The sequence below is a fragment of the Crocodylus siamensis genome, chromosome 3 (genome assembly GCF_052110815.1).
Source record: "Crocodylus siamensis isolate JL-2025a chromosome 3, ASM5211081v1, whole genome shotgun sequence".
In the NCBI taxonomy this organism is placed as follows: Eukaryota; Metazoa; Chordata; order Crocodylia; family Crocodylidae; genus Crocodylus; species Crocodylus siamensis.
The window spans coordinates 238,166,642-238,188,396 of NC_143397.1; the positions used below are offsets into that span (position 1 = coordinate 238,166,642).

The following is a 21,755-nucleotide window of genomic DNA, read 5'->3' on the forward strand; positions in this document are numbered from 1 at the left end:
AAAAATCATAGTGTCTATAGGATAGTAAGAAAAAATGATTTTTCCTAAGGATTTTCTGCAAAAATGCCCAACTCGTATTTTGACCATCCCTAGTGCTAAATGTCTAACTTCCATTGATTACAAGCATTCCAGCATCTCTCAGAAAAAAATTGGTGTCTTTTAAGTCAATGGAAATTTTACTATTTATTCAAATGAGAGGAACATTTCACCTTTAGCCCGAATCCTGAAAATTTCTAATCCCATGCTTAGTTTGACAACTGTGAATGGTTTTATTGATTTCCATAGCAGTATATAGGAAGCCTTGATTAAGCATATGTATAACAATGCAGGACTAGGGATTCAGATTGTTCAGAACTAGACTGGAGCCTAGTTATGCAGGGTGTCAGTAAAGTACCCTGTAAATCAGAGGTGGGCAATTATTTCAGCTGGCAGGCTACTTAACAAGTTTTGGTGAGCCGTCAAGTGCCGCACACATAAAATGTTTAGAAAATACAATTTAACAAATTATAATTTATTTACCAAATCATAGATATACAAATCATTTACTAAAAATAAAAAAACTACTATAGAATATTTAAATTTGATAAAAAATATTTGTTGTCCTGATATGTTTTTTGAGTAGTGTATCTAGAGGTGCTTGCATAATAGCTCAAAATAAAGTCTTACTTTAGTATATTGGGTGGGAGGGTGGGGGGGGAGTAGGAGGGGGTGCACATGATGCAGTGCAGACTGCCTGTGAGCTAGATTCCAGGAGCTGGCCCAGGGCGGAGAGAAGGAAGGGGGGAAGGCATGGGGCACATGCAGCAGAGCTGACCAGTTCAGTGCAGTGTGGTCTGCCCCCACGCTGTTTGCTTCCCTGTGCTACCTGCTGCCCAAATCAGGCAGCAGGGGCAGGAGGAGGAGCCACTGGAGGCAGGGGGATCTGAGCAGTCCCCGAATGGCTGCAGCAGCAGCACTCTGCATGCTGGCTGCACTGGCCAGGGCTAGGGTAGTGCCGTCTGTGGGCATGGAGCAGGTGCAGGCAGGAACATGGTGCAGGCTGCGCCAGGCAGGAGTAGGAGGGGCTTGACTCCATGCAGAATGCTGCAGGGGCAGACGTGGGCTGGATATAATCAACTAGTGGCCCAGATGTGCCCCTCCTCCAGATGGGCCGTATTTTTTTCATCCCTGCTGTAAATCATAGTGTTTATAAAGAAAATAAATGAGGTATTTCAGTGGTGGGGGGCTAATCCTTGTGCTTGTTCTCTTGTGGGAATTGGGCTTACATCCTCCCAACCCTGCACCTCTGATCTAGCCAGGCTCACCACAAGTCTGGAAATTTGGCAGCAGGGAAATAGCAATTAATGCTGCCACCACTTCCCTCCCCACCACCGAATTTCCGGACCTGTGGAAGTCTGGCAGGCTTAATGACACGGCACTGCGGGGTGGATCTGGCCCATGGACTGGGGGTTAACCCCCCGGTGTAGTCAGATTGCTTAGAATCCCACAGTTTTGGAAGATCCTGCCATGCCCAGTGATATTTCACATCTCACTAATAGAAAATTAATCTGTAAAAGGTAGAAACCTTTAGAACTGTAGAATATTTAAGGGGTGCCACACATAGCTATTCCAAAGTGCTTTACGAATATTTTGGACTACGGTGCTTATAGTGTATCAGTAAACAGTCATACAGAGCAACGCTAATGGATGGCTGCTTGTGTCTTCTCTTTTCCTGCTAGGTCTGTCAGTTTGTGGTTTCTGTCAATGGACTCAATGTTCTCCATGCAGACTACAGGACAGTGAGCAATCTCATTCTGACTGGCCCTCGAACTATTGTCATGGAGGTGATGGAGGAAATGGAATCCTGAGAAGGAAATTCCCTTGGTGGACACATTGTGAACAGAATAACAAAGAATCGATACAAGACAAAATGATGGAAGGGAGCCAAAACCCTGACTTATCTACCTAGATTATTTTCCTTTACAGGTGTTTTTCCCCTCTTGCTAACTAGTAAACGCTGGTTAAAATTCAATGAATGAACAATAGATACCAACAAAATAGCATTTAAGACCGAGCCCTGCTTGCTGAAGCCAAGAATGAGGCCTTTAGTTTGACAAGTCCAACTGTATGTGTGTCTGTTGGGAGGCTATCTTAAAAGGTTGTGCATAATTTTCCCTGCTGTTCAACCATTTGATCAACATGCTTGAGAAGAGGCAAGATAACAAGTTGTTTACTGGCCAGCATTCATGCATGATTTGCACAATGTTCAGGTTGGCATATCCCCTCCGTGTAATTTATGGGTGTCTATAGGGCAGTCCCCAGAGCAAGTGTTGCTCTCTCCCTTCAATCACAGGGTTAAGAAAGAGCTCAGATTCATGGTTTTGTTTCCTGTAAATTGAACCAGCAAACAAGATTTAAATGTGTACATAAACAGAAAAAAATCATTCATGCTCTATGGCAGGCATTCAGGTATCAGTGATGGGTAAACCTTACAAATATCTGAAGATACTATTCTAGGAAGGAAAACACAAGAATTCACAAATGTTATAGATATGTGCATTGGTTTTAAAATGTTGGCTGTTGAAAATCAGGCCATTTATTTTGCTGCCTAAGTACTCAGAGCTGTCCCAGTTTGAAAATGTTGATCTCTTTACCTTATGTGTAATGTACATATGGCTCAGTCTCCTGGCATTTTGACAATTTTAAACAAAGTTTGGACACCCCTGATGCTAGAAGAGGGATAATATTCTTGAGAGGTAAAGTGAACAAATCATGGTATTAACATTAGCTTTGAAATATTCAGTTGATTCAGCAGGTATAGTGCACTTCAAATTGAAGCAGTGCACTTGAATGTGTTTACTTAAACTTTGATTATCAGCATTTTCAAACTAGTAAATGTTTGAAAACCATATACATGCCACATAAATTGCAATTGACACTATTATTAATAAAATATTGTATTTAATTGACTCTTCCTCTTTTTAAAACAGCAGGATTTATTTTGCAAATGAATTTATGAAAAACCTTTTCTAAAAAATCTATAAATGATATATTCTGCTCAGTCAAAATTACTTCTTGATCATTCTGTGGTAAGTGGAATGCCATAGACTACTCTTTGGAAATAAGATGAATTGAATGTACCATATACATTTTTGTTCACAAAGTATAAAGACACATTGCAGGCCTTCTATACGTTTCAGTTTATAGACTTTTTTTAGTAAAAAAATTAAAGTTTGACCATCAGTGTGAAAATGCCAACAAGCCTTAATTTAATTTTTGGTATTTCCTTCCTACTAATAGTTTGGATTGTGTTTCTTTTAAAAACAGTGCTTGCAGTATGATTTTTCCTCATTCAAATACTTGATCGGACTTCATCAAAGGATCAAGAAGACTTTAGTACCATGCAGTCATGCGAGCTTGCACCATCAGAGCTGAAATTATATATGAGCAGAAAAGAGAAACTCATGGCTAACTCTGAGTGAAAATTCCTCATATTTGCCTCAAGGTTGCAGCACTAATCATGCAGAGGAGTTTTGTATTCAGCAGATTCCTTTTATGTTATTTATATCACAATTACTTATTCCATATACTAAATATAAGATTGTGTGTAGACTTCCAATAGATTCATCAGAACGTATTGAACTGTGCATCTTAAATACATATGACATCAAAAAGGGATTTTAATATACTAACATTTCCACACTGCATAACATTATGGCTGCATCCAGACAAGCACGGCCATGCAGTACGTGGCCCCCACAGACCTATCTGTAGTGCTACACACTGCAAATTCAGGTGTTCCCCATGCTGCTACCTTGTTGTGTGTGTGTTGGGGGGGGGGCGGGGGTTGATCCCGAGACATCCCGGGGGTCAAAAAACCCCATGCAGAAAAAAGTGGAGCGGCAGCGTGCACTGCCCAAACCAGGAGCCTGGTCATCCAGAGCCACAGTCTGGCTGATGGCCAGGCTCCCAGCCACAGGAGTGATACAGTCGCGGCTTCCCTGGCCCCCAAGGCCCCAGGTAAGGTTGCTGAGGCCAGCAGAGTTGCCAACACCAAAGCACATGTGGCACACCATTTCCTGACTGCTATTTAATGGGAATATCCATTCTGTGTTCTGAACTTAATATATGATATAGATTTTAATAACTTCTCTCTAACTCCTATATTGGTGAAGTGTTTTTAAAATGACCTACACACTCAAAATGTACAATTTCTTAAAGATACTGATGACAATTTTCACACGATAGCCATTACAATATCACGCCAATTATAGTGTGATCTCTCAATATGCTAGGCTCTGCATACTCGCAGGATATTCAGGGCCCATTTAAGTTAACAGTAAATTTCTACAGATTTCACTGGAGATAAAAGTCCCCCATAACAGGTGAAATCCTAGTGCATGAGAAGTACTACCAAATACATGGAGCAAGGAATTACCAAACATGAATGAGGATATAAAAATCTATCTGGCAGTAAGTGACCTAGAATGAAAAGACATTCTGGCCATTCTGGCACATCCCAGGTGCTGTAAACTGTTATAGTGAAGTTAGTGGAGCTATGCCAACTGATAAGAGCTCTGATTCTGTTCCATTGTTTACAGGGTGGTATACACTATTACAGATGCCTCGTAAACTATTTAAGACTGAGATCTCTTTCATGTGAATGTTACCTTGCCAGTGAACTAAAATCAGTTCTCATGGGTCATAAATTTCAAAGATCTTGTGATATAAGCAGAAGTATATCATTAGTGTTATATCACTCTACACATATATCCAGCAAGTCCTTAATCAAGTATCTCAATGCAATTTAACAATTAAGTGTGTTAGGCATTTAATTAAAAGAATGGCTAAGCTAATTGGAATAACCACTCAATAAGATGCCGTGCATGCACTTTCACTCTCATTCAGTACCAGGGGTGTAATTTATAAACATATTTTTTAAGGTCAATTCTGATTTCCTTTCTCATGTTATTCTACAAGTAGTGCCACTGAAGACCTTGGGATCATTCAAGGAATTAGACAAACTCTTGACTGTAATGGTCTAGTCAGGGAAGATTCTGCCTTGAGCAGTGGGTTGCCAAACTAAATCAACTCCCGAGGTCCCTTCCAGCACTACTTTCTTATGACTGTATAATGCTCTTTTCAGTGGAAGTGTATCTGAATCAGACCTAAAGTATTTCAGGGTTTCATAGAAGTTGCAGGTACAATGCTTACTATTACCCATGTCTTCTCATAGCAGCATCTGAGATACCAGTCAGTCTGTTACATCATATTTTCCTGTGGAAGTTCCTAAAGGATGAAGTCTGGTTGGGAAGAAGCTTCAGGTGTTCACACTAGATCCCTAGACCCAAAAATGACACTCTGAGCCTATATGAGGAGCAGAAAATAGTGGCTGACCTTTTCCCTCCATGCAAGCCTGCACATAGAGGCCTATGAATTTAGGAGGAATGGTTATTCTGATCATGCTGTATTAATCTCAGGGAAAACACTGCTGATGAATGTTGACATTTTAAAGATACTCTTTTTAAGTAAGAATTATGACCTTCCTGTCTATCTGTAAAATTAAAATACAATTTGCCAAAGATCATAAAAAGGTAGGCCTAGTGGAAGACCTCACACATTTCTTCTTGCCAGTCATGTGTATGATTGAAACTGGACCACACCTTTCTTTAAAGAAGGTGAGAGAGACTCTGTCCTTCTACAGTAAAAGGAACCATCAATTTCTCATATATATTACCAAAAAAAGCCAAAACAAAACAAACTTTCTTCACTTAATGAGTGCCATGGCTATTGTGCAGATGCTTTAAAAAAAACAAAGCAATTGCAAATTCACTCCTTTTTATCTCCTGTAACCATGTTCATATAAAATATATCATATTATAGAAAAATGTAGATTGTATTACAGAGAAGTGATTTTAAGTATTATTTTTTGGAAAATACTGTAAATAAAAGCATAACTATATTAATATTTTAATTTGTTTTCATGAGCCATTGATGCTAAAGGATATTTAAGAATTTCATAGTACTTGCTTAATGTATCTCAAAACCAGATTAAAGAATAAATGTTTTCGCTCGATCTGAGCCTTCAAGAAAAAGGTTATTTTTGTTTTATATTTAAACATGTACTGCTTCTGTCAATAATTACTCAAAATATTTTAAAGTACAAAAAGCCAGCCCCAATATTAGATGTCTTCCTAGAAGTAAAAGTATTGGCAAACCTTTTAAAGTTAGATGCCTAAATTCATCTCATCAGTGGTTGACCTGCGAGTGCTCAGGAGACAGATGGCTCCTCTTCCCGCTCCAAAGCCTTGTAGAACTATCTAACAGGCTTTTAGATTCCTTTGTTCCTCTTTGTACAATTCTGTTTTCTGGTTCAAGACCAGAAATTAATTCTGGAAAAAGTCAATATTTTCTGGCATCTCCGTTTTTCCCTGGTTTGTTTCTTTGGGCAGGCTGTTTATTAGGAACATAAGGAAAAAAGGCCATTAACTCATGATGAGCTTGCTAATTTAACAACACTAGCTAGTGATGTGAAGCTTTATTTACCAGAGCTGAAGTTTCAGGCAAACAGCTAGCTGTTGATTTAATATTAAATGATGTGTCATGGACATAATATAAAATGCAAAACCAAGACAGGAGAATGAGATGTTTATAGATGTAGAGATGAAAAGCTTTTACGATTAGGACCGCATGCATCTATCCTATATGTGACTATTTTACATACTTGTACCAGAGTTGAATTTGGTTCATACAAACTGTAAATCTCACAGATATTTTGGGGGCACAAGTAAAATGAGAACTCAGAAGGCACTTTTTTGCCAAATGGTAGATGAATTAGAATCCAAAATATTTCAGTGTCAGAAATTCTCATAAACTCTGTATTTTGCAACTTTACATTTTTACTGCTGAAAAATTGTTTCATGGCCTTTCTCTATACTATCCATGCTGGAGTTCAGCCTCAGGACCTTCACTGCATGCAAGAATTATGAAAAGTCCTAAATGCAATCAGTCACAAACTTGTAGTAATACTGTAAATACTTCAGTTGGGTACTGGAGGGCTTCGTAAAGTAAGTGATTGTACAGTTAAACTATTAGGGTTTTTTTCCTTGTTCCATCCTTTTTATGTTTAAAAAAATATTAGATCTGTTTCTTCCCATATGTGATGCTATTCCATTTAGGTACCATTAAGTTTTTCTTATACTGTTTCTATTGAAGCTTGAAATTAACAGAACTCTTGCTTACTTTCCCGTTTATTTCCCAGTGTAGCTTTGAGAGTAATGGATCTGACCTGCGGTGTTTCCTTAGACAAAACTCCCAGTGAGTCTCTGTCGCAGGGCAGGGTAGATTGTCTAAGTAGGGCTGCAGTATTGTACCTAGTATTGATTTGCTGCTGCAGAAAATATACAGCCACTATGAGGTACTCTTTCTGCATAGGTCTTACTGTATTTTGGTTAATTTGTTAAAAAATCCTTACTTATTGCTGTAAATTGAAATCAAGATGACTGTAGAATCCAGAGCACAGTTCCCATCTGACAGTGGGGCACAATAGGTCTAATTTTTGTTCTGCTATGTTTTCTTGGTATGTCCCTCACATAGGTCATAGAACAGAAAATGTAATCGTTTTGTATTTAAATATCCCCCCATTTTGTTTGGGAACAACTCACATCCTCATCTAAAGCAACATTCTTTGCTGTCAGTAAATTTTACAGCCCTAAATCTTCACTTCAGGAACAATCTTGTAATATATGCATTTTTATTTAAAAAAACACTAAGTATGAGGTGAACTGGATGCAAATGTAGCAATAGTTCAGTTTAGGTTCTATAAAGCAGTATTTCCCCACAATCATATCCGCAATATATTTTCTTTTAAAAAAAGATATATTTCATTCATGTTTCAGTTTGTTCTAAAACTTTTAATCAGACCCAAGAAATCTGAAATATGTTTTTCCATTTACATGCCAAAGCTGCTAGTATCTAATGTGGCAAAAAGTGCCATTTATAAAACGATACTATTGAATTACACTCTGTAGTACCTGTTTGCTAGTAAAGTCTGCTTTACAAAGTTTTTACTCTATTGTATTCAGCACTAATGCACATTTTTTCATGGCGATTGTATATTATTTATGTTCCTACACAAAGCATGAATCAAAGGGTTACTGTTTTACCTGCCTTTTGGCAGCAATCTATGGTCAGTTCCAGATTCCATGTAAATATGAAATCCAGTTTGTTTCATCACTTCAGTAGCTGTAAATCCTGTTTCTCTCTTTTGGCTTCACTGTGAATTTTATTTGGAAGATGAAGTCACAGAAAATATTTTCCTTAACTCTCACTAGACTGTGGAATTGTATGCAGATAGGGAGTAATCCAGTGTTTCTAACCTATCTTTGCCACATAGAGCTCCAAGAAGTCACATAAAAGCTAAAAAAGTGTGATAATGCATTATCATCCATAAGGCCAAGTTGCTCCTAATTTTGAGGCTGGCTGATTTCAAACTTCTTCTGGGCCCTGAATAACTCTCATTATAGACTTTTGTGATTATAAAGATAACCACCAGTGTGTGATCCAATGCACTGCCATCTTCCTCAGTCTTCAGACAGCCAGAAACAAACATCACAAGAGTTCTAATTGCCTCCATTCATCTAATATAGAAGCCTAGCAATCCCACTTCAGTATCAGCATGGTGAAACTCTTTTGAAACAAATAGTTTAATTGGAAACATCTAGCTAATGCATCCAGCTGATGCTATAGATGGAAACAGATTATTCTGGCTGTCCAGTTTGTCTTTCAGAGAGCCATGACAAAATTATGCCTTACAGTTCTGGTTGTGGTGATGGGCAGTCCATTCTTAAATGTCTTAGTAGTCTTGGCTTTTGTCCCATCTTTTCATGGGATCTGTCAGGCTGTGAAACAGGTTCTTTTCTGATTTTCTTGATCTTTTGGTCTTTTTAAATATTTGTTCCATTAATATTAGTTTTACCCTAGGACTCACAGAGGTAGTAGTGAGCAAGGGTGTGTTGCCGGTGGTTGAAATCTCAAGAGTAAGCACTGGGTAAAAACTGAGGGCAACTTCATGGGCAGATTCCTGGCTCTGAAGCACATGTGGACAGGGCTGGACCATGCTGGCACTGCATTATAGAGAAGCTCACACTGAGGCAGAAAGCAGCTTCCAAAGAAGAATTGAGAGAAGCAGAGGAAAGACAAGGATAAGAGGTGAGAAGCAGAAAAAGAGGAAAGACAAGCATCAGGCAGAAGAACACAGCCAGTTGAACATGACCCCAACAGCTATTATGACTCTCAGCTGTATTAAAATACCTGAGTGCATTGTAGGTACTCACATGATCTCCCATCGTATGACCTCCCTGAGTACATATTATGGTAAGTACTCACATGACCTCCCTGAGCACCTCACCTTCTTTGAATATGCACTTCATCATGCATTAGCAGGTATATCACAAGCAGGTCCAGAGAGGTGATACTACCCCTCTGAGGCACTGGTGAGGCTGCAGCTCGAGTACTCCGTCCAGTTTTGGGCGCACTTCAAGAGGGATGTGGATAACCTTGAGAGGGTCCAGAGGAGGGCCACTCGTCTGCTTAGGGGCCTGCAGGTAAGGCCCTACAAGGAGACCTGAATCTCTTCAGCCTCAATAAGAGAGGGCTGAGAGGGGATCTTGTGGCCATCTACAAATTCATCAGGTGGGGACACCAAGGGAGATGCTCTGTTTACCAAGGCACCCCTTGGAGTAACTAGGAGCAACGGCCACAAACTGATGGAGAGCAGATTTAGGTTGGACATCAAGAAGAATTTCTTTATGGTAAGGGTTGCCAGAATCTGGAGTGGGCTCCCATGGGAGGTGGTGCTCTCCCCTGCCTTGGGGGTCTTTAAGAGGAGACTGGACAAGCACCTGTCTGGGGTCATCTAACCCCAGCACTCTTTCCTGCCCAGGTCAGGGGGTTGGATTTGATGATCTGCTGAGGTCCCTTCCAACCCTAATATCTACGAATCTATGAATACCTTGATCCTTCACCCTATTTTGGAAATGGGCTCCTGAGGCACAGATGACAAGCAACTTGTCCAAGGTTACACAAGAAATCTGTGGCAGAGCAGAGAACTGAGTGTACATCTTTCAAGACCCAGGCTAGTGCGCATCCTTCCTCTGACATTGCCCTCTCCATTACAGACTTCACACTACAAATGAAGTTCCAAGATGCAAGTTGCAATCCAGCAGCCCTGTACAGTGGAAAAACTCCAATCGATTTTGATCTTCCTGTTGCCAGGAAGGTGCACTCTTGTTTAGGATCTATACATTCATTTTTGTTTGGGTCTCTCTTTTGTTTTCCCAGATGCCTGTTATCAGCCAGGAGCCCGCAGGATTCTGAGTCATATTGTGTGAAACTTCCTCTCTCCTCTCCATTGCAGAGCTGATCGTAAGGTTCCTTTTTTCGCTGGGAGAGACCTTACAATTGAGAGGCTCCCACTAGAGCTCATGCCAGTGCTGGAGCCCAAGGCCACTGAACTCAATGTAAGACTCCCATTCACTGTGCTTTGGATCAGGCCCTATGTCCCCAGAAAGACGTACAACTGTTAACTGCAGCACGTGGGAGGATGTTGAGGCACAACGGAATGCTGCGTTATGCAACCGGCGACAATGTACCGGGAACATGCTGTTTACATAAGCAAGGACTGAAACCACAGGAACAGCCTGCAGTTCATAGAAAATTGTACCTTTTAAACGCACTAACTAGTACATTCAGTTCAGGGCTCAATTATTTGATACACTCTTCCCACTACTGCATTTAGTAGTAAACATCAGGAAGTCAGCAGGCTTTTCCAAAGAATAAAATTACAGATAATAGCGAATATTGTAAGAGTTTACAGACTACCTACTTAAACAGCATAAATTCAACTCATATAAAGAACAAGCCATGGATGTCAGTTTAATGTAAAATATTGTACCAGGCACTGTGAAGTAAAAGGAAAGTTTCTTTCATTTTTAAAAGATGTAAATTCTGAACTAGCTAAGGGCCTCAACCTGTACAGCTTTCTCTATGCTTGCAAATGCATGCATGGTGGTAATTCTAATGGCTTTCACTGAACTAATGACATGCATAAAGTTATATATATACTTAAATATTTGCAGAAATAAGACCTAACATTTTTCTTAATTCAATTATCTAGCTTTATTATTTGAAATATTTACCTAAACAAATGTATAATAACATTTAAATATTTAGGTTCAGCTTTTGAACTTAGTGGCCGTGTCCAGATGAGCGCAGCTGTGTGGTATGTGGCACCGCAGACACCTGCTGCGCCACATACCACACATTCAGTTGTTCTCTGCACTGCAATGGAGCAGTGTGGAGTGTTTTTTGAACCCTGGAAACCCATGAAGAAAAAAAGCAGAGTAGCGTACACCCGGGCAGTGTGTGCCACTCAAAAGTGGAGCTGGGCTGCCCAGAGCTGCATTGGAGCTGCCAACCAGGCTCTGAGCAGCAGAATCACCACTGTTGCACTCCTGGGAACCCTAGGTAAGGCTGTTGGGGCCAGCCCAGTGCTGCCCCCAGCCTCCCCTATTCCACCCTGGGTAACTTGCCCCATGCCAGACCATGTGTGCATGGGTGTTCCCCAGGGACAAGTAGCAGCAGCACAAGGTACACCACTGCTAGTTGTCCCCAGGAAACCAAACAGCCACACTGCATGTGGATGTGGCCAGTGGGCATGTCTACACATTCATTCATTAATGTACCTTAGATACTGAGTATTTAGTTTACTGCTGCCTTAATAAAGCACTAACTAAATGCACAGTTCCTAAAGTTACTGTGCAGTAGCACTGGTGCATGGTTTTTTAGTGACACTGCACATTAGCCTAATAACACTGCACAGTACGCTATTAGCATGGTTTTTGCCATGACGTGCTACGGCACAGTGTTATTATGCCAATGCATAGAAAGCATCTTGTGCCCAGTTATACCGATGAAAATCAGAAAGAAATCCATTAGCTTTACTCCAAAATTACACTGGGAAAGCCATTAGCTTTACTCCAAAATTACACTGGTAGATATCAGACAGGATCTGACCCTATATTCAGCAAGTTGATGCGTCAGGGGAAAAAGGAGAAAATGTACATTTAGAGAAAAGATTTTGGAAATCTAAGACACTTCTACACAGAATTAAACCTCCAAGTTTCTTGACAAGCATCATTTGTCAAACATAGTACTATAAGAAGCATAGATACTATAATTTATTTAAATATCATGATAATATAATTTACTTCTGAAGGAAAATGTGGATGGAGAAACAAAAGTGGATGTCTGTCATGACTAAAATATGACTAGATTTGTATGCAACGTTAGGTCAATGATATATAAAAATGCTGCCTGGCATAGTTCAAAGACATGACTGGTGAAGGAATTTACTTAAATGATATGATTCAAACAGGCTTTGAACCTTCATAGAGAACCATACTGATGATGTCCTGCATCCAGTGAAATTAGTCTGTGTATAAGCTCAGAGGTTTGCTTTTTTATTTGTTCATTCAAGGCCAGTTCCTAAAAATGACAAGCAGTATGGTACAAATTTTACCAGATTCATTTTATGAAATACATAAGAACTATAAAGATCTCATTAAGCTTAGAGTTTACTTCCCTTTCCATGTGGTGGCAACACTTTAACTACAGAATTAATGACACATGCAATTTTTAAAATAGGTGAAAATGTTTTACATACGCAAACAATTCTGGTTTCTTTCCTTATGATTTAATCAGCCTATTTATTTATTTACGTCCATAATAGCTATCTGTGTCTTTTAAATTATTACAAAATATACACAGAGAGACTGAACTTTTAGTGCAGTGAAGGTTAAAAATATGGTTATGTGAACGGCACTTTTGTACTTAACAGCTCAGTTTCCTTTGTGTATTCTGAGTCACACCTGCTGCTTTCAGGGACAAAATACGCTTTTACTGCCTTTTTCTTCAGTTAATAAAGCAGAGCAGACACAGCTAAGTGAGAATGAGCTGGTTTCTATTCCGACTTATACATCAGCATTGCAAGGATTAACTGAGGCCAATGTTTTAAAATAGAGTGTCTAAATTAGGCTTCTGCATTTTCTGCACAGCCCTTTGGCCTGGCCTCCTGAATCAGGAAGACTTGGCTGGAGGGCCCTGGATGGAAAAGCACTTGACACCGTTTTCCCTCACGAGGTTATTGTTCCCTCTTTATCCCCTTGGATGACTTCAGAGGTTTTTAGGACCTCATGAGATGAATTGCTCAGTCACTACAAGTTTCCCTGGAGGTGGCTGCAGAGCCTACACACAGATTTGTAAGTAAACCGCACCGGTCTGTTTCCACTAAGATGGACTTCCCCATAAATGAAGTGACTGTGGACCCAGCAAGTCTTGTGTGCGTTGTATGAATAAATGAGTTAAAATGCCTTGACAATACACTATGATGAATTCCAGTTACTGGTAAGTCACTTCTTTTTATTATTATGACAACCAAAATTTGTTATCATGGGAAAACAATTCAGTATTTCCAAATCATAACATGGGGCTCTCCAAACCAAGTCACACACTTTATTCCAAGGGCCAGTGACTGTTGTGTTAGGTGTCAATAAGTTCCCCAAGGATGACTAGTGGTATTCTGGCAGTTCCTAGAGGCCCTAAGCAGGGTCAGTACCCTGTTGCATTAGCACAGTTGCAAAGGGATGAGGGACATTTTCTTCCCAAATTTCAGACAGGGCAGGCCAATTATATATTCTATTTCTGGTCTCCCAGCTTTCTACCTATGCTGGACTGCACCCAAGGGAGAGCCAGGGAGGCCTAACAACCAACTCCAGATTGCTGCTTTGCAGAGTAGCAGCTACTGAGCACCCCCCACACATATCAACCTGAAGGTACATCCTAACAGGTGAAGACGAAAGGAATAACTCATGACTTCATCCTCTGCTTTCAATGAAGCCTGTAATAAGGAGAGGATAAGGGGACCCCCAGCAGGATGAGAAGGGCCTGCATTAAGGCACTTTGCCTAATATGCATTAAATTTAGTACCTTAAGGTACTAAACAAATGTTCATTAGTTTGCCTTAATGTGCAACCACAATTTCCCACAATTTTTAGGTGATGCTTAATGCACATCATCCTATTAGCATATTTCTTACATGTCACTTTAATGTGCAGTAAAATAGGCTACTGCACATTAAAGCACACATGTAAATGCACCCAGAACCAGACTTCTCCAGGGCTGAGGTGGGCCAGCATCTGGAGTTTTGTTTTTGAATTGTCCTCCTTTCATAGAAACTTCTCTCCACATCTTCATAGTAAGTTGGATTTGTTTTTTTGTTATGTGTTGCACAAGTTAGGCAATAAATATCAGTGAAGCTCTGTCATAATTGGTTGCCTTGAAAAATACTCTGCTTGAACTACCAGGATCCAGTGCTTAAAACAGATGTGGAGTCATCACCCTTGAACTTGGAGGATGAGAATCTCGATGAATTCTGGGGAGGTGATAATAAAAGTAAGTCTTGTGCAATGCTGCCCTCTTCTGTTATAGTACTGTATTTTTTTTTAATTATCCAGATCATTATGGATCCTAGTGCAACATTCCAGAGTGTCTGCCAGTCCACTCAGTTTGGTGTCATCAATGTATTTACTAATCATACACCCAATCCCATCATCTAAATCATTAATGAAGATATTGAACAATGCTGAACCCAGGACAGACCCCTGGAGAACTGCACATTTACACATCTAAACAAAACATTGAGCCAATCTGTTTTCTATCCACCTTACCTTACATTCATCTAGTCCAGAGGTGGGCAATTATTTTGGCTGGAGAGATGCTTACTGAGTTTGGTGAGCTGTTGAAGGCTGCAAGGGTAGCCCTGCCCCTTGACAGGTGCCCAGCCCTATAGTTGCCATCTTGGGACTGGAAGTCCTATTCCTAACCCCTGATATTTGCCACCTGAAGTTTCTCTCCTTATCCTGGGAAATACTCCTTTTGGGAGGGGTGGGCTGCCATCTTGGAACCAGAAAAAACCCAGATCATACACTAAAGGTCAGAGCTGCGTGGTGGCAAGGAGTGCCGCCAGACTGGTTTGTCTCTATCATGCGGGGCTCCCTGAAGTGCGCATGCAGCTCCTGGTACTCACACGCCACTGGTAGAAGCCCTGTGCAATGGAGTCCCCAGTCCATGCTCCCACAGGCCCCAGCCCCAAGCTCCCCGCCATTCCCGCTGCTTCCCTACCTGCTGCCTGGAATCTATTGCTCTGTTCCAGTTTCACCTGTTGTTTTTCCATCTCTTCACGTAATATCTGTTGTCTTACAAAGAGACTATTTTGCCTCTCGACTTGTTATGCCTGAGTCCTTGTCACCTCTTCCAGTTCTTTGCTGTACTTGAAGCAACTGAGCTATCAGATTCTGATGGGTTTGGAGGTCTGCTTGCTGTGGACTGTGCTGATGAGTAGCTCTTGTGTTGTCCGTGTCATTGCCTCCAGGTTCTTTCAGTTCCCAGCCAATGCACCTGTTGTACCAGGATGAGGCTGGGCACTGTATTAGCAGCCTCCTCTGCTCCTGCTTACCTGGTCCTTGAGCCCTTCTCCCTCATTTTCCTGCCATGCCTTTCAAGTTTCTAAAAATATGCTGGTAGGATACCCAGGACCCCAGGAGATTCACTGGTTTAGGTCTTACCACTCTTTTCTTCTTATCGCAACACTCAGTGCCTTAAAAGCTATATTTGTGGCCTCCAATCACCCCATGCCTCACAGGTGTTAATAATCAGTCATTTCAATGAGCTGTCAGGCCCAAGTCCAATCTCTTGCTTCTTCAGTCCCTTATATCTTCAGGTCCTGTCCCTTTGTGATGCTGGGCCCCAGCCCTTGTTCCTGCCTCCTGTGGATATTTTTGCAGCTTGGGCCTGCCCCAGCAGGCTCAAGCCTCTATGTGCCTCTTTGGCACTACTAGGACCTCCAAGCCCCCCTTTTCTAGTCCCTTCCTTGTCCTCCATTGAAAAAAGAAACTGAAACTGTGGCTCTCTCCTTAATACAATGTACACCTGCCTGTCTCTAACTCAGGCAGCTCTGGGTTAGGCTGTTCTACAACTGGCAGTAAAACTAGCCAGTCTAGTAGGGCAAATGGAGCTCACCCAGATAACCCACCCTGGGCTTCTCACTGCCTTGCTCCTGAAGGTTGAATCCCTTACTGGGATCCCTCAGCACACTGTCTCTCTTTCCCCGTCCTTGCAAGAGGGATCAGTTTCTCCACAGGGCTTTCTCCCATATCTGAGCATCACTCTGCTTTCCATTTCTCTACTACCCTCTCGGCTTCTGAACAAGCCCTTATCTTGCTCTTCCCATTATCACCTATGGACAATTACTCCACAGCCCCCAGGTATTAATCTTCCTGGGTGCCTATATACATGCTCTGATGCACTTTAATTTAAACACTATTTTAATCAATTGAGTCTGCTCTGACATGTTTCAACTAGAGTGCTCTAGCATTGCCTAGCATCACGTGTGGTTTAGCCCCCATGAGTTTAAAAATGGTCACTGGAGTGCTTTAACTAAAGCTCTTCAAATGAGCTTTAGTAAAGCATCCCACTGCCATTTTTAAATGCACAGAGGGTTTAATACACATGACTCTATGATGTTTTATTTAGAGCTGCTTTCCAGGAGCCTCTCTAATTAACACCCCGCCCTCCCCAAGCATGTGTGTTGTTACCCTCTGATTACGGACTAATTGGCAGCTCCTTTCTTCTTCCCTGACACCTGCTCTCAGGCTAGCATTTCTTATCTCACTTGCCTGTTTACTCACCCAGCAGTATTACAATGAGCCTTACCCTGTTTTATAACAGGAGCCTCCGGCTCCCCTTTATGCTGCTCCATGATCTGTCCAGGTATAAAGGTCAGGATTCCCTGGATCCTTCTTTTTCCCTTTCTTAAAGATGAGCACTATATTTGCCCTTTTCCAGTCATTTGGGTCCACCTGGAGTTCTCAAAGATAGCTAAAGGCTATGAAATTACCTCACCCCAGGGCAGGGGTAGGCCATCTTTTCTGGCTGTGGGACAGAATGACCCATCCTAGGTCAGAGGCAGATAAGTAGGCAGGCTCTAGGACCCAATGACTACCACTGTCCCCTGTCTCTGTAGTGGCACAGGGAGAATGCTTGTGGTCAGCACAAGGGACAGGGACAGCAGCCAGTGTTTGTCCCCATGGTGGCACTAGGAGAGCACCTGGAGCTAAAGCCCCCTACCAGTTAATGCCACTGAAGTTCCACATCTGCAGGCTGGATCCAATGGTTCCTCAGGCTGAATCTGGTCCATATGTCATAGGTTGCCAATACCTGCCCTAGGGCAGATCTGATTTGGCCTCCTTAATTTTCTCCCTGCATGCCTGTGTGATGCTCTTTGGCTATAAACATATGTCACATTGGTCCCAGGATAAACCATGTTCCCTCATTTTTGTAGGATCCCTTTCTGAGTTTCAACACACTGAAGAGACTGCTGTCTAGCCAGGCTGGTTTCCCACTGCACTTCCCATTCTACTGTTGCATCAGGATAGCTTGCTCCTGCACCCTTAAGAGGGTTTCCTTAAAGTACAGCCAGGTCTCCTGGACCCCTTTCCCTCCAATGTTGCCTCCCAGGGAATCCACCATGACCGCGTGCTGTAGCTGAGTGAACTCTTTCATTCCATGTCCCTCCAGCGTTGCCTTCCAGGAAATGCCCACCAAGTGTGATGTGTGTTGTATATTGCTCCATCTATTGACAAGTCAGCTGTTTCACTCCTGTGAAAATATGGTAGATTTGGTAACAGTGGTTTAAGCCAGGGTTGCTCAGCCTCCAGGCTGCAGGCCACAGGCAGCCCAGGAAGCCAGAGTGAATAGCCCATCATCGGCACCTCAGTGCAGCTGAGCCCTCCTGCCCCACTTCCTCTCCTTTCCTCTGCAGCTGAATTGAGCAACAGAGGAAAGAAGGGTATGAGCGGCAGCAGTGCTCACCCACACTGGTCTGCCAGTGAGATCAGAACGGTTGCAGGAGCTGAGCGTGTGTGTGTGTGTGTGTGTGTCCGTCCCAGTCCACCCACTGAAGTCAGTGGCAGGGAAAGAGGTAACGAGCAGCTCTGTGAAAACTCTGAGCTCACCTGCATGTCTGTGCACACTCTGGCTGGTTCTCAGCTTTTGCACAGCTCTGGAGCCCTGGAGCTGGGCAGACCCTTTCCAGCTCATCCTCTCTTTTCCCAACAGCTGAATCTAGCAAGGGAGACAGAGAGAGGGCAGCAAATGGCAGCAGTGGCTCAGCTCCTTCACCCCAGAGCCTCATGAAAACTTTACAGCTGGAAGGGGTGGGGGGAGAAAAACCTCACTTAAAAGAAAGCCCCACTGCTCTGGGGCAGTGTACGATTCCTTCTCCCACATGGCACCAGTGCGGCACTGGAAAGCACAGGAAGCTGAAGTAAGGTGAAGTGCTGCTAGGTAGGCAATCTCTTTCCCTATCTAACCTCTCCTCTCACAGGCCTGAGGCCCTGCAGTGCCCTGCCAGCACTAAGAACCTAGGAGCCACCCAGACCCTTACAGGTTAATGCAAGCTAGTGGCTCATCACCTGTGATTCCTGCTGTTGAACAGGGCACTGAGCTGGGCACCTCACCCTTTAACCTCAATCCAAGTTTAGTCCAGACTCCTCTGCCATGCACAGCAGGTCCTTAGCAAATGGAATGATTCTTATAGAATTTAAAATAGTTTTACAGAACATTGAACTTTTTATTTTGGATTATTAAGCCTTGCAATGGTGGAGAGGTTTGAGTATCCTAATGGTCTTCAGATCTACATCACCCAGAGCCTCACAGTCCAGGCAGGATCACCTATGGTGAACAGGCCTGAGAGGATGTTCCAAACAAACTATAGTCCAATCCCAAATCCTTAACCATGGATCAGGCAAAAGAAGATGTCAGGATCGTAATAGCTCTACAGAGAGAAGAAAGCTGCAGTAAGACAGGTCTCCTGTCATCTAGGTTTTTTCCTTGCCAGGAGGCCCAGATCTCCACCCTATCAAGATTGTGTGGTTGCTGTTTCTGCGTGCCAACTTCCTCATGTTAAATGAAGTCATGCACAGGCTTCTACTGCTGAAAAAAACAAGCTCCTGTACCAACCATTAAGCCCAACATTATTAAAAAGTATGTCTTCCTTTCTGATTTTACTCAAATACTTGATATTATGATATGCCAAAGTATAGCACTATAATGTTTTTCTATACAGTCCTTGACCCATTTCTAATTTTAGGATTTGGCCTACTTGTGAAAAAAGGTTGATCACTGCAGCTTTAAGTCAATTGAGATGGATGGGGGAGCTCCAACTACAACATCCCAAGTTGCACGGGAGCTCTGCTTACTCAAGCCATGGACAGGAAAGAAAGTCTCCTCTTCATCTTGGGGATACACTAGTTGGAAAGGAGTGTGAACATTGTTCCAGATGTGTCCCATGTGCAGCACTGCAGTAATTCCTTCTGACTTTTATTGATAACTCAATTTATACATTGAAGAGGAAGCAGAGGCTGCCAAAGATTTTAAAAAAATATTTCAACCTGGATTTCATTTTAAAGGAAAAATTCTGGCCTTGATCTATTTAGTTCTCGATCAAAAGCCTGTCTGAGTCAGTGGAAAGATTCTCACCCCCGATTTCAGTAGGCTTTAATGCTTGTTAACTGCAACCAATCCTATTGAAGTCAGTGGGATTTCTAAAGATAGTAAATAACTTTACCTGTAGTCGTGTTTCCCAGATCAGCCCTTAAGATTTTATAATAACAGTGTTCTTTTTTTTATCAGCCACTTCACAGTTTCTGACAAATGTCCCCTGAAGGAGTCAAAGCCGCTTAAAGGCCACACATCTGAGGGAAAGAAAACTGTGTCTCTGCGGGGTTTGACTCTGTGTCACTGTTCAGCCCTCCTACTCTCATTGGAAGCAGAATCCTCCTACCTGTGCTGGAGTCACAAAAGTGGCTGCAATATAAAGTAGATATCTGGGGGCTATCTTAATCTGCCAAGGAGCTAGGTAAATTAGCACACACAGCCATAGCTACTTGTCCCCAAGATAACTCTCTTGAAGCTAACTTGAGTATGTCTATGTCTGCCCTTAGCTGCATAATGCAATTCATTTTTATGACTGTGTTTGTCTAATGACTGTCCAAGTAGGAAGCTGCAGAAATGCATGTTGCCAAGAGCAAGCATTAATTTACTTGCTCTGGGTAGCTCCATGGCTTTGGAGGCAACATCGTTTGTGGGACAGAGGGCAGGGATGGGGGCTCTTCAGGCAGGAGCTGAAAACATGAAAGAACTTTTCCCTTTCTCCATCCTCCTTGGAGCGTGTCTGTAAAGATCACCGGAGTCAATAAATACAGGCATACATAAATAAAAACTAAAAAGCAAATTATATATATGGAGATGTAGGCAAGTCTCTGCCATCCTTTAGTCTCTGTAACTAACTAACCAGCTGGCTGGCAGCTCTCTATTTGAGAGAACATCTCCCTAATCCCAACTCCCTCAGTCTCCTGCTAGGAAACATCTCTAAATTATAACTTCTATCACTACAGTGTCCTTCTGGTTTTCTCTTCATTCTAGAGATGGAGAAACAGGAGCAAGCCCTGTATATGAAGAGTGAGGCTTAATTTACCATGTCATCAAGTTGGCTTTTATTTTTATGTATCCCCTTTCACTTACCTCATCTTGATGAACTGAAGTTTAATAAATCCAGCAGTTCTATCACTCAAACGTGCTAACTGATGAAGCCTTCTAAAATTTATCAATGACGTAAAATTAATATGACTCATCAGGGCTGCCTCTCAAGAAATAATAGATCAAAGTTGGCCTAGCCAGTCTCTTTCTAGCTGGAACACATAGAGATGAAAAAAGCCACATCAACAAAGCAACAGTAAAGAAACAGCTGCTGTAGCAAAGAGAAAAGCAGTAGAAAAATAATTATCCATTTTAGTATGTCATTTTATTGTGCCTTTAAATAATAAAATAATTGATAAATTGTCTTAGCAACTAAATGGCATGCATGGCTAATATGCTACACATGGTGTAGTGCAATTGCTTTTTTCAAAGGTCACACAATTTTTAATGGTTCTGTAAGAAACAATTTCTAAAGCCTGTTCAAATCTCTCAGCATATGACTTCATAAATCACTTCATTATTACAAGTGCTGACAGACTGATCTGGGCAAGCCTACAGCCAACTTCAGAAGAGTGTTGGTATGAACTGTCAGACTTCTTAATCAGAATTTCAAAATTTGAGGCAAAAGTCATGTGTGCAATAACTTAAGTATTAGCTTTCTCTTTGTGTGTGTTCCTTTGTTCTCTTGAGGCAAAACCCCAGGAATGGTCATTGGAGTTCTGTAATTAGGCCTAATTCTATGGCTGAAAGTTTAAAAGAGGACTAGGATTATTGGTTGCCTCAATTTTTGGGTGCTATATATTAAGCTGTGGGTGAACAGCACTTCCTGAAAATCTGTCCCTTCTTAGGAAATATATCAGTTTAGGAGACAAAATTACTAGTTTCCTTTGAAAAACTTAGTTCTTTAATTACAGGATCTTTGAATTCCAAAATATCTTCAGTGTTTTAAAACACAAAATGAAACAAAAAGACAAACAACTTTCAAGATAAAACTTTGTGGCCAATTAATTGTAACATTCATTTTTATCTTTGTATCATGGAAACAAAAATTAAAACGCCACATTTAAAAAAATGGCCAGTCTGTAATTAGGCAGAGAACCTTCCCTCCAAACCCTAAATTT

At 41.7% G+C, this 21,755-nt stretch overlaps 1 protein-coding gene across 7 annotated transcripts in view; it reads left to right on the forward strand.

Annotated features, from left to right (window-relative positions):
- The window catches only part of DEPTOR (DEP domain containing MTOR interacting protein), a 126,048-nt gene extending 119,974 nt beyond the window's left edge, over positions 1 to 6,074 (forward strand). For all 7 annotated transcript variants that reach the window (XM_090040557.1, XM_090040558.1, XM_090040556.1 and 4 more), the window contains one exon: positions 1,719 to 6,074. In XM_090040557.1, coding sequence (XP_089896683.1) covers positions 1,719 to 1,847 — 129 coding nt within the window. In that variant the 3' untranslated portion in view covers positions 1,848 to 6,074. The remainder of the gene's footprint in view (positions 1 to 1,718) is intronic.
- The last annotated feature ends 15,681 nt before the right edge of the window (positions 6,075 to 21,755 follow it).